The 12,261-nt window shown below is 39.5% G+C and overlaps 1 protein-coding gene across 1 annotated transcript in view; it reads left to right on the top strand.

Moving 5' to 3' along the window:
* The first annotated feature begins 279 nt into the window (after positions 1-279).
* The window catches only part of LOC147314283 (uncharacterized), an 89,567-nt gene continuing 77,585 nt past the window's right edge, over positions 280-12,261 (top strand). Inside the window, exon 1 of the mRNA XM_086261101.1 lies at positions 280-375. Coding sequence (XP_086117227.1) covers positions 320-375 — 56 coding nt within the window. The 5' untranslated portion in view covers positions 280-319. The remainder of the gene's footprint in view (positions 376-12,261) is intronic.

Raw genomic sequence — 12,261 nt, 5'->3', positions numbered from 1 at the left:
AATCCATAAACCTCTTTATTATAATTATTAGTACTGTAGATTCAGACCTAAAATAAAGCACAAAACATTTTAAGGCTTAAAATAAAATTTAATCTTCCTGAAATACCCTGACCAGTTTTTACCCTTTAACTGTAAGTTTCGGTCTGGGATGCCAGAAGCCACTGCAGAACCTCCTGCAGGTGTCATGGGTCTAATTTAACACAACATGTGACGGGAAGTGCCAGCCCTATAACCCTGGTGTGTAGGAGCTTAAGTGTGGGACTTAACACACTCAGTGCTGTAACATTCAGATAAGACGTCTGGTGAATAGGGCTTCCTGATGGTCTTGTGGATTTATAGTGGCTGTGTGATGTCCTCTATAGTCACCATCTGGGAGTAAGTACATCATTCCCTGAAAATCTGAATTAGGATTCAGTATGTGAATGCAGTGTCTGGATGATTGCACAAAGGATTGTAACATTAAATCCTTTGTGTTCCATGTACTCTGGATTTTCTGTCTTTTCTATCCCCCAAAAAATGATTAACATAGTGTAATATTTTATATTTTCAAATGATTTATTCATGATAATAATCTTACAGGGGCTCTGGTGTCGAATGTAATCATTTCTTTAGAAGATCTGTCAGAGTGACTCTCCAAAGTTTTTCACCGACTGCACAACTTCAAGTATATGAGATGCACAAAAATAAGACTTGGCATTGTCTTTCACAACCTGTTTAACAATAACACAGGGGAAATTTAGCAGGTGCTCAGATCCAGAATGATTTACAATATGTGGAGCAGTTCAGCAGCAGAGTAGCAGCAGTTTGGATTAAGGCGAGCAGGTGGTAAAGGAGGAGTGTTAGGGCCCAATACAGATGCAGCTGAATAACTAAAACCTGTCTTATACGTGGTGCTTAGTAACAAAATAGTGCACACGCATGAAAAGCAATAAAAATTAAGTCAATATCTTTCATTTTACAGGAAGACCTGTGACTTTAGTAGCCACATTTTATGTTTATTACTCCTATTATTGTTGCAGTCGATAATTAATATTGTGCAATCCATCATCTCTCCTCTGGTTTTTACTATCTTTCAAGCTATAGAAATGAATAAAGCAGAAATACCTTGAAAAGTGTGAATAAACATCAGTGAAATCTCATTCTACTAGTTCCTGTTGTTAGTCTTTTCTGTATTTTTTTAAAATATTTTTTACATATATGTTTTAAAGGGTTAACGCAAGTCATTGAAGACAAGGATGCCTACTGAGAATTTGAGACACACTAGAAAGATATAACGCAGTTGTCAAGAATGACCGGCAATTGCCTGGTTTAAAAACAGACTAAACCATTGTACATGAATTGCATGTATAGCACGGGGACACACAGAGATATTATCTTGTAAACAGATAGTCTGTCTTTGAGAGAAAACACAGGAGCGGCTTCTGTGTCCTGCTGGCGCAACCAGATGGCTTTAAACATGATGTCTCGCTGTGTGTGTGTGTGTTTCCTCGCCGCTGATCTTTTTTCACTCTTAGAATTCATGTGCATTCACCATGACTCACGAGGATATGTGGAAAAGAGGAGCTAATAAAAGTAACATTGCCTGAGTCTAATGAGAACTTTGGCTGAGTTCAAAGGTTAAAGGGTGAAAGATTACAGTTAGAGGGTGCCTAGTCATAGTGTGCATGTGTTCATACATGTAGCATTTAACAAGAAGCCATAAATTCCGTTTCTCCACAGACTAACTGAAATCCTCAGTGAGAGTATTTAGTTGGCAACTCAGAATAAGTTTACTTGCGCATCAATCTCATTTCTGAAAGTGACAGTGTTAATTTGCATGTGTGTCCGACCGTGTGTGTGTGTTTTGGCAGATCGGGCATGTTAGAAAGTAAACAAATCAGGGGAAACTCAAGTCCCTGCCTTATCATAAATCATACTGAAACTGCTTAGCTTCTTACTCTTACACACATAAACATATCCGTCGGGTGCTCAGTGAATCAGATGGCAGTGAGTTTGTGCACCCAAGTAACATTAGTCCTAAAACACATCGTGTGATGTTTTAGGAGTTGGGTAAAACTTCGTCTTTTGAAAAGAAAAACCCCCCCCAAATATTATAATGCTGCATTGACACAGACCTTTAAATTAAGCCCCAAAATAAAATGACAAAAATAAACAAGTAGCTCAACATCTGTCATTTCTTGTCATCCCTCATCAATCGCTGTTGCTCTTTTTCACCTCAATCAGTCTACATCACGCATAGAAAAATATGGCCACCAACTGTAGCGCTTTTGTCAAGGTCCTTTTCATCCGTTAATTTGTATCATTTTCACTTGTGACATGGGCTCTGAATTGATGGAGGGTGGGGGTGGGTGGGGGCTTTTCAAATTAATCATTTGAAGCCATAAAAACTCTTCTGGTGTCACATTTACACACGAACACACACAGCTGTGCTAGTCATGCACATGCACAAAGGTTTGTATAAAGCTACAGTCTCACTAGGGAAAACAGTGGTTGGAGACAGCAACCGTGTGCACTGAATTTGCGATCTCATTCCCTTTATTGCTTCGAAGATGGGGACCAGACTCCAGTCAGAACCTCATAGGTTTGAATTAGAAATTCTGACCCCCATAAACAGTCACGTAATTGCTGTAGGATGACAGTTTAACATAACATAGGGGCTCGCCAGCTCTGCTTTTATGCAGGAATATAACCAGAACACAGCCAGATACCAAACAGCTGAGCTGCAAAGGGACACACCGTGGGCAGGTTCTGTCTGAGAGTGACTTCAGTCAGTCCAAGTAGGAGATTGTTGGAGACACGTTGCCTCCCACCAGGCAACCTGTGCAGTTCCCTTGCGACTGAAAATGTTCACCCAGAGGTAGATAGTGTTTGCATGCTCAACCTCTGGGTGACGAACTGGATGTCGCAGCTACTTGCAATTTGTCATCAAGCATGAAAAAAATCAGTGTAATCACGGAGCAACCGCTGGTTTTTCCTAGCTGCAAAGAGGTGCCGTCCTGTTTTTACTCAGTGTGACTGAAGCATAAGCTCTTCTTTATACCTGCCTAAAAACTTTAATCAAATCAGTGATGAAACACAGGGGCAACATTGAGCTCAAATGCTGGAAGGTAAATTAATAGGCAGGAGAGGTCTGAAAAAGGGGCATGAAAACAAAAGACAGCAGGAGAAAATATATGACCAATAAAACAAAGTATGCAGACAAACTCACTTCAAATAATCACCTGTAAGAGGTCTAAAAAAATGAAATCCATGTGATGCAAAATTCTTTCATTCCCAATATGTCAGGTGCCAGAAACGAGTCGCAAACCATGAAGCAAATCGAGTATTTGTAGTTGTTTGCGAGTGTGGAACTATCCATGGTGCTGATCTTCCTCTACACTAGAAATGTCCTTAGCAAACGGGTTTTGGCTGAGAATTGAAAACTCTCCCCTGTGAAATACACAAAGGAAAAAGTCACATGAAAGTCAGAGATCTGCAGATGAAGGAAAAAAAAGACTCATTGAATATTTATGACATTAAAGCAACACAGAGCTATTTTCCTTACCTTTGGGGTTACGGAAGCTAAGGGAAACTCAGTTCCAAAGTTCAACCGGAGTTCAAAAACATTTGACTTTTTGCTTTAAGCAAAACCCATGTCAGGAAGAGCCAGAGGTTTCTTTAGGGGGGTTCAGACAAGAACAATGCTGTTAAAATCCCAGCTTTGTTCAGTTTCATTCTTTTCAGCAGCAATCTCTCCTTTAACTTTGAGGTAGTGTGCACTAATACACTCACTAGAAGACAGGTGCGTCACAGCTCCCCAGAAATGTGCACATGTAAGTTTAATTGAATGTGTGAGTTTTCGCTCATGCATGCATTTATGTTTGCGCACGTGTGTGTAATGTGTGTGTGTTTGTGTACACGCCCTCCCTCCTCCACAACTCCACTTAGTGTTACCGCTGTGAAAATGAAACCCCACTTCTCATTCAACCGTGGCCAGTTAAATAAAGGGGTAGGCAACGTGTTATCAACCGCTTGCACGCGTGAATGTCACAAATAGTGCCAACACGCTGTCACTCAGCTCTGCAACTATGAATTGTACCGCTGCAGCTTACCCATCACTTGTGATAATGATGAATAGATGACAGAGGGAACGTTCGAGAGGAACAGTATGGTCGTGAACCTGGCGTAGGAGGGAAAGTGTGTGTGAGTGTGTGTGTGGGGGGGTGTTGAGGCTAAAACAGTGACGGAAAAGTTTGTGTAGAGCAAAATCATATGTGAGAGTAAATGAGAGCACCAAGTCAGATAACAAAAGGCTATAAATAACAGGCAGTTGAGAGAGAAGTGAAGGGAACGTGAAAGAGTTCATTATTTGATGAAAGCACAGAGTGAACATGGAGATAAAAAGCAGAAACTCTGAGAATGGCCTACCAAGGATGAAAGGATTCTTTGGCTTGCTCTGTCTTGGGGCTACAGTATATGTCAATCAAACTTAGATGTCAGTCATCCCGCCCACACTTTTTGTCTGTGAGATGCAAAACACGAAGTGCCACATACGTGTGTGAACATCCTGCTGGGCATGTTGCTTGTATAGATGAAGGTGAATCAGCGTGCTAACAGCTAAAATAGCGCACTTATTGAAAAGTATTAGGAGCTAGAGAGAAGGATGGAGGAGCTTCAGGAAAAGGGAGAATCCATTGGGGTAGGAAGCAGAGAAGAGCAGAGGGATGAGAAAGATATAGGATGGTAATTGAGAGAAAGCTCGGCATTCCCCTAAGAAAACATAAGCACCTGAGCACAGAGCAGAGCGAGTATAAACACACATTTAGACAATCAGTTCAATGCAATTCAATCAAGTTTTATTTTATACAGTACCAAATTACAACAAGAGATGCCTCAAAGTGCTTTACTTACACATTGTAATGGGGAACTAGCTTATTAACCATATACTGCCTTGATGCAGCCCATATGGAAAAGATATATATAAATATTATAAAGTTTGTATCTGTCTTGTGTGAAACTTGTATGAAAAGCATATAAGAGTGAAAACAGATATAAGATCCCTTGAAAAATTATATAATGAAACTTGTATGTTTTGGATACTTACTAAAACAATGTATGAAAGTAATGCGAAAGTGGCCACTTTCATGAATAATCACATATAAGTTTTTACTATTTCTTTTCCATATGGGAGATCTCTAAATTTAATACACGCATTTCCTCTCCCTGGATACAGGGATTGATTGTTTGTGCAAATGTGTACACAAATGTGGAGAGCAGGTTGGAGTGTGTGCATGCGTGTGTGCGCTATTGAATGTTGATTTTAGCAGCATGCCTGTATTTATATAACACATCTCTATCTTGGGAAACATGCTCAGAAACATTCTGGTGCAGTACAGGAGAGAGTTTGTGTGTCTGTGTGTGTTTGTGTGTAGAGTCCAAGCAACCAGTTAGAAACCCTTGTGTGTTTATGAGGCTGGAATGCATTAAATGTTTCTGCACTCACATTAAACTGCCTCATCATATAGCTACATATGTTTTCACCCATTGTAAGTGTATAATCAATCCACACACGAGTAAGTGATGTGGGCGTATAGGTGTGTGTGTGTTTGTACTATCCCAACTATAAAATCACTATGAGGACTATATCTGTAGCTTGTTTCCATTCGCCTTCATTTGTATTCCATTATAAAGTACATACCGCTTCTCTTTCAATTTCAAATCGCCTGGCTTTGCTCCGAAATTGGATGCCGTGCACTCTGTGTACTTGCCCTCTTAGAAAGCATCGGCTACAGTATTAATAGAGATTATCTCTTGACACACCAAAGTTATTATAGCTGTTGGATAACGGCCATTGTCTTATGTGAGGAAAGAGATTTTTTTTTCTGTACTTTTCTAGAAGAACTCTATCTGGCTGATTGAGCACTACTACATGATTTCATTATATCAAACTGATATCGTATTGGTATGGGTTGCAAAACTTGAAAAGCCAATAATTCCATAGTGTGAGTTTGTCTGTACAAATTGACTTGGCTAACAGGTTAGTTGGCAAGCTATTGAGCCTTATGAAGCTGTAATTTTTAAACTAGATAATTATGGTGGAATGTAGAGACAGGGGAGGAACTAAAAAAAATATACATGAGTTTATTTGTGTGTGTCGGTGTGTGTATGTGTGTGTGCAAATGAAAGATTTAGACAGACGCACTATGATTAGGCTGCAGTTTCTTCTAGCTGTTTATCCCCATTACTGCTGCCAAGGAGCTTACCAGCTAAATTAGGCAAATTCTGGTCGCCTAAACAAATTACTCGCTCTATTTGAGGAGGGAAATCAAATTAAGAAATTAGCACAGATCCAACACTGTACCCTAGCCAGTAATACCATTAGCTCTTAGTTTAGATTTCATCTTCATTCCATCCACTAAACTCAGGGATTCTAATACTTATGGATTACCTTAACTTTGCCAAATGTAAGTAAACTCTTAAGTTTTGATTAAATAAAAAAAAAAAAAGAACTTTTACCTAAAGAATCTTGTTAAACTGGTCAGTGTGTCAGTGCCTCTTCCCTTTTGTGTTCTAATTTCCCCCCCTCTCTATTCAACCTCAAATACTAATTGTTTTGGAAGTCCTGCTTTAATAATAAAGGGTGAATGCATAGTGATGGACTTGCAATGCTTGCAGCAGCCATAATTAAAGTTCTTGTTTGACTGAAAATGAATTAAAATCACAGACTGAAACTGCCCTTGAATAAAATCAGAAAAGCAATAAAAATGCCTCTTTTTGATTTCATTGTTAAACCTATTGAAACATCTCTACTTTCCCTACATTAGTGTGGCCTTTACAAACCTATGTATGGCGCGTCTTTGTGCATTTGAACACATAAATTCTTCAAAGTTTGAATAAAGTGCACCTGAATGTGCTTTTACAGTATTTGCACAAGCCTGCGCATTGTATGCAGGTCTACCAGGTGAAATGATTTTGTTGCTGCCATTTGGTTGGTCTACTGATTACTGCAGGCCTTTGTACAAAAGCATATGAAAAAAGGTAACATGGAATCAAAGGATGGAGGAAATGATTAGATCTGAGTAAAAAAAGAGTAGTAAACTTATGAAGAAAGATAGAGGCAGAAAGGGAGTGGGAGACAAGAAATCACCAGCCATACGTCATCTGCTTCCCTCTCTTCTCTTTTCTTTCCCCACTTATATTTAAACTACCATCGCTGCCCATCTCTCTTTTCCCTATTGCCCTCCCTGTTTCTCCCAACGCACTCTCACCTGAGCAAGATTAATCGTTCCAGTCGAATCACATTACCTCCAAGCCCAACTCCAAACTCCCCGCCCAACACACACATACATGTGTGAGAGAAAGTGAGAGCGAGAGAGAGGGTCCGTGAGCCAGAGACAGAGGGAGACGGTGGATGGCGGGTGGGGAATTGAGGGATTTGAATGCATGGATGGTCTGCTCATTTAACTCATCACATTATTTTAGCCCTGTGCTTTATTACACTTAACTGGGACACTAGGCACTCAGTCAAACACACCCACACTCACACATACACCCAGACACCTTCACACATAATCCTGTCTACACATCTATCCTGAACTGCAGGTTTGCCATAATGTGTTTATGACGTTGCATGTTTAATTTGTAGAAGAGGATGATTCATGGCCCCTGATAACAATGCTTCATCATCCCCATAGCACCTATGGCATAAAGAGGGTTTGTGCAGGGCAGGAAAACTGTTGTTAATGGGATGGTAATCATCTCATAACCTGGAAAATGGGCAAATAGGCACAACCCCTTATGCAAATGTGCTTGTGCATTTATTTGTGCATGTTTATTAATGTTCACGTGCATCCCCCCATGCATAGCTGTGGGAAGGTGTGGCATCCACATTGTTTGAGCCTGAGTGTCCTGTTTGGTGTGTGTGTGCGTGTGTGAGGGTGAATATTGATCTATTGCTATGTGCTCTATCACCCTGCCAGGCATAATAAGGAAGAATGGGACACTAAGCAGGTGCTCACCCACTGCTGATTTATAAAACATATGCACCGGAGTAAACACCTCAATCACTCCAAGGGGCAAGGCTATGGGAAATAATAACATTTACATGCTAGAAGGATAATGCATTCTTAGTTTATTTTTTAATGCATGTGACCTCTTAAGGTATACAGTATTCTTCTTAGTGAAGGTGCAGTGAATTGATTCTGGGATTATCTATCCTTGGGAAGAAAATAATCAATGTATAGGCTAAATGGGGTCAAAATAGCCAAATGTGAACTTGGCAAGGCTTTGATATGAAGGAGTGTCTCAGCAGCTGCACTTCAGGCTATTTTTTCACAACTGAAAACAAAGCAAATGGATTCAATGTATTATTTCCTTCATGCTTACTTATCAATCCACTTGGATAAAAATGTGAAAATACGATTTTCTTTAATGTCTGTAAACTAGCATCAGACATGTACAAAGTTCCAGCCACAAATGTTCTTGTGCTTATAAGATCAACGTCTGTTCTTCTGTCAGTTCCAAAGTATACTTTCATCTATACTTGTGTATGATGCATTAAGACCACCAGTGTTGGTCAAGTTACTTGAAAAAAGTAATCAGTAACTAATTACTTCCCCCAAAAAGTAATCCAGTTACTTTACTGATTACTTATTTTCAAAAGTAATTAATTACTTAGTTACTTTTTAAAAACACGAATTACAACCTGAATAGGTGATAAAACTTGTTTTATTAGTTTTAATCTTTTAAAAAATGTAATTATATGCAACATTCTCTGACTGGAAGAAATTTGTTTAACATTTAAACCTATTTAAACCTGCACATTCCAGCACATAAAATAAAAAAATATTTTGTGTTTACACTCACTCCTTCAAATAGATGCAAGTAAAACACAGCAGAAAATAAATAAAATCAAAGACTAGCGGTCTGAAATGTGCTGTTAGCATGTTAGCAGATCGATGCTACTGTGAACTGAGGAGCTATTGTCTTGATGTGAGCTTCTACTCAGGGTTTTTTCTTCCAGTTCAGAGCAGAAATGTTTTTGTTAAGATACTGGATGTTGTGTTTTTCTCCACAATTTTAATTATTAGCTAGATATATTATCAACAGGGATGAGTCAGTGAGTCAGTTGGGCTCGTGAATCGTGATTCATGAGTCAGTAAAGTGATTCTCGAGTATTGAACGATTCGTTCATGATTCGCGCATCACTAAAGGAGGCAGTGGTGGAGGAACACAGAGTGGTGGAGTTTGAAATATTACTCTTTCTGGGTCACAAAATAAACTTTTAAGATATTTTCATGCGTGAATGGTGCTGTGTAAACTTCAAATATCTGCTCGATTCATCAAGACGTCACATATTTACGGTGGCCCCTAGAGACAAAGCACGTACAAACTCCAAAACACATGCAAAATCCAAAACACGTGCAAAATCCAAAACACGTGCAAACCCCAAAACACGTGCAAATTCCAAAACACATGCAAACTCCAAAACACGTGCAAAATCCGAAACACATGCAAATTCCAAAACACAACAGAAGTGCTCCAGGACATTAGGGGCAGTGTTGAGCTTTTGTTACCCAGTAACTACACAAGCCAGGAAGTACCAATGACCGGATTTGGGGTCTTCATTTTAAGCCGATTACGTCACAGTGATACAACAAAGGCTGTCCCAATTCAAAGGCTGCTGAAAATGCGTCCCTCAAATGCGTCCTTAATTTCCCTGAATTTTAAGGATGGGTCGGTGTAGCCTTCATGGCCCGACATATCCCAGACTTCATAGCGCGGCAGTGGTGTGGATAATTTTGTCGAAAAAACCCAAAAAAAAACGGCGGAAGTGGAGCGGACGAAGAGTAAACTTTCAGAAGTAAGTACTGAATATTATGTCACTTATTTATGCGCAAATGTTTTTATAATGAAGAATATTAAAACATTACTGTTGGCCACATGTCGGGAAAGTTATGTGACATTAGTGATGTTTGTACTAACTTGGTTTTAAGGCCTTTACTTCAAAATATACGCCCGTTCAATAGTTGACTTTAATCTTACAGAGAATGTGATGATTTTGTGAATAATTAAAGTCAGTCATATATTTCACAAACACAACAAACTGAAAGTCAGTGATGCTGCTCGGTTTGCAGTCCTGAATATCACGGCACAAGCAGGATTCACTGCACTGTTAATGTTAGATATGTTATATTGCTGCCTCTGTTCGGTGGTGTCGAGCCAAACGGACTTTAACCCTTTAAAGCCGGTGGGAGCAGGCACGCTCTGTTTTGCGCAACTATTTTTAAATCCCGGTAGCACTGCAACCACGTAAGCTAGCGCAATAATTTTTTTTGCATATGAAACCAGAGGAGTTGTACTTACATCTTATGCCATCAGCTTGTCCTAAGTCACAGTTTCCTTCCACATATAGCTTTGCAAAAACTGGATAAAAAGCACTTGCAGCAACAAAAACATAATATTCCAGAAACGCGCTTTGCCGATCCGATCAGCTGTTTGTAACACTTCCTACGTCCATCAGCGCGAACTATCGCATGTCCTCCATGTCCTGCCCGAAACCGGAAGTGACGTCATTTTGCGGAAATATAGTATTTTACCATCAGGGCCTTATGAGCCTATAGTGGTGTTTTTAAAAGTTATGTTTGAGTTTATGACTTTCTGTGTCGTTTCTGGGATGCTTAGGACTCATATTGCACTGCTGGAAATAGTTTATTTTGATGCATATGTTGTTTTTTGTGCAAATTTGCATTATAATATTTATTTTCGTTTTTCCTGCAGTATATAAAAATTGGTGTATTTCAAAAATAACAAAAACATAATATTCCAGAAACACGCTTTGCCGATCCGATCAGCTGTTCATAACACTTCCTACGTTGGAATAGACGTCAGCGCGAACTCTCGCATGTCCACCATGACCTGCCTGAAACCGGAAGTGACGTCATTTTCGTGGAAATGTAGTTTTTTACCATCAGGGCCTCATGAGCCTACACTGGTGTTTATAAAAGTTATGTTTGACTTTATGACTTTCTGTATTGTTTCTGGGATGCTTAGGACTAGTGATGGGATTTCCGGCTCTTTTTAGAGATCCGGCTCTTTCGGTTCGGCTCACTAAAAAGAGCCGGCTCTTTCTGCTCCGAACCGGCTCTTCAGGTTGTTTTGTTGCTTTAATTAATTTATTATTAACAGTAATATAAAATTATGCACAAAAGGAATTACTAACGTAAAAAAAAAGTGGTTTTATTTATATATGTTTATATATAAATATATGTGGTTAATATGACATGCAGCCTAACAAGTTACAGAAGACGTGCCTACACGCTAAGACTTAACACGCACAACATGCAAAGAGTGGAAGCCGTATCAACAGGGAATGGTAAGTAATAGCACGCTAAGCTAACCAAGCTACCATTCCGGCTACTTGAGTGCTGCACGAGGGAGTACAGAGGAGCAAAAAATGTTGACTATAAGCACGTAAATGTAGTTTGAAGTGACTCAGGAACAAATATAAGAACACTATAATGACATATACTTAATTCTAGATGAGTAAAAGGTTTATTAAAGTGTAAATATGTCGATTTAAAGTCACCACGCCGTTTTGCTGAACATACTTGTGCATCCGCCATCTTTGCCAGCCGAGTCGTAAAGAGGCCTGTGTATGCGCGCGACGGACGGAAGACACCGAGGTACGGGAAATGACGTTCATTTAGGCGAGGCTAAAAAAAGATATAACAGACTTTTTTTGGACTAAAATTACAGAGTTATCGTACCACTTTACGTTCGGTAGGGGACATTATAGTTTTTCCCTATTTCTGTTGCCTATAGTTCTATTTGTATATTTGTAAATTAAACTAGAGGGTGAAAAAGTGAGGGTGACAAGTGCCGCCCACTGGTACGAACAAATAACTGTTATCACGTGATTGCACGGGAACCAGAAACGACCCAAACAGAAAACAAGATGGCATCACACCCAGGAGGATGTGATCAAGGTAGTAGCAGCTATCGTCAACAAATAAAATATATATATTTCGACTCTGACAGAGTCGGTGGGAGTCCAATAGACACAGATAATGTGGCGCTTTAACAGTTAACATTCAGTTTGCTGCTTTATTGCTTGCTAAGTGTATCGTTAACATGGATAGGGCTTAGCTTAGCAAAAGTAGCTAAACGTTAGCTTTGCGTTAGCACTGCGTTGTGTAGATGTTCGCGTTACAAAGAGTAAGCAAACGCGTTTGACCAAAAGCGAAAGGTACACATTTGGAAACAGCATTCGTTTGACATTAA

Source organism: Aulonocara sp. 'chitande type north' Nkhata Bay, linkage group LG14 (assembly GCF_057382095.1).
Source record: "Aulonocara sp. 'chitande type north' Nkhata Bay isolate Kocher_YH1m ecotype deep benthic linkage group LG14, A_spYH_male_GT1.1, whole genome shotgun sequence".
In the NCBI taxonomy this organism is placed as follows: domain Eukaryota; kingdom Metazoa; phylum Chordata; class Actinopteri; order Cichliformes; family Cichlidae; genus Aulonocara; species Aulonocara sp. 'chitande type north' Nkhata Bay.
Note: the sequence above shows the minus strand (reverse complement) of the source record. Positions and strands in the feature narration are given on the sequence as shown.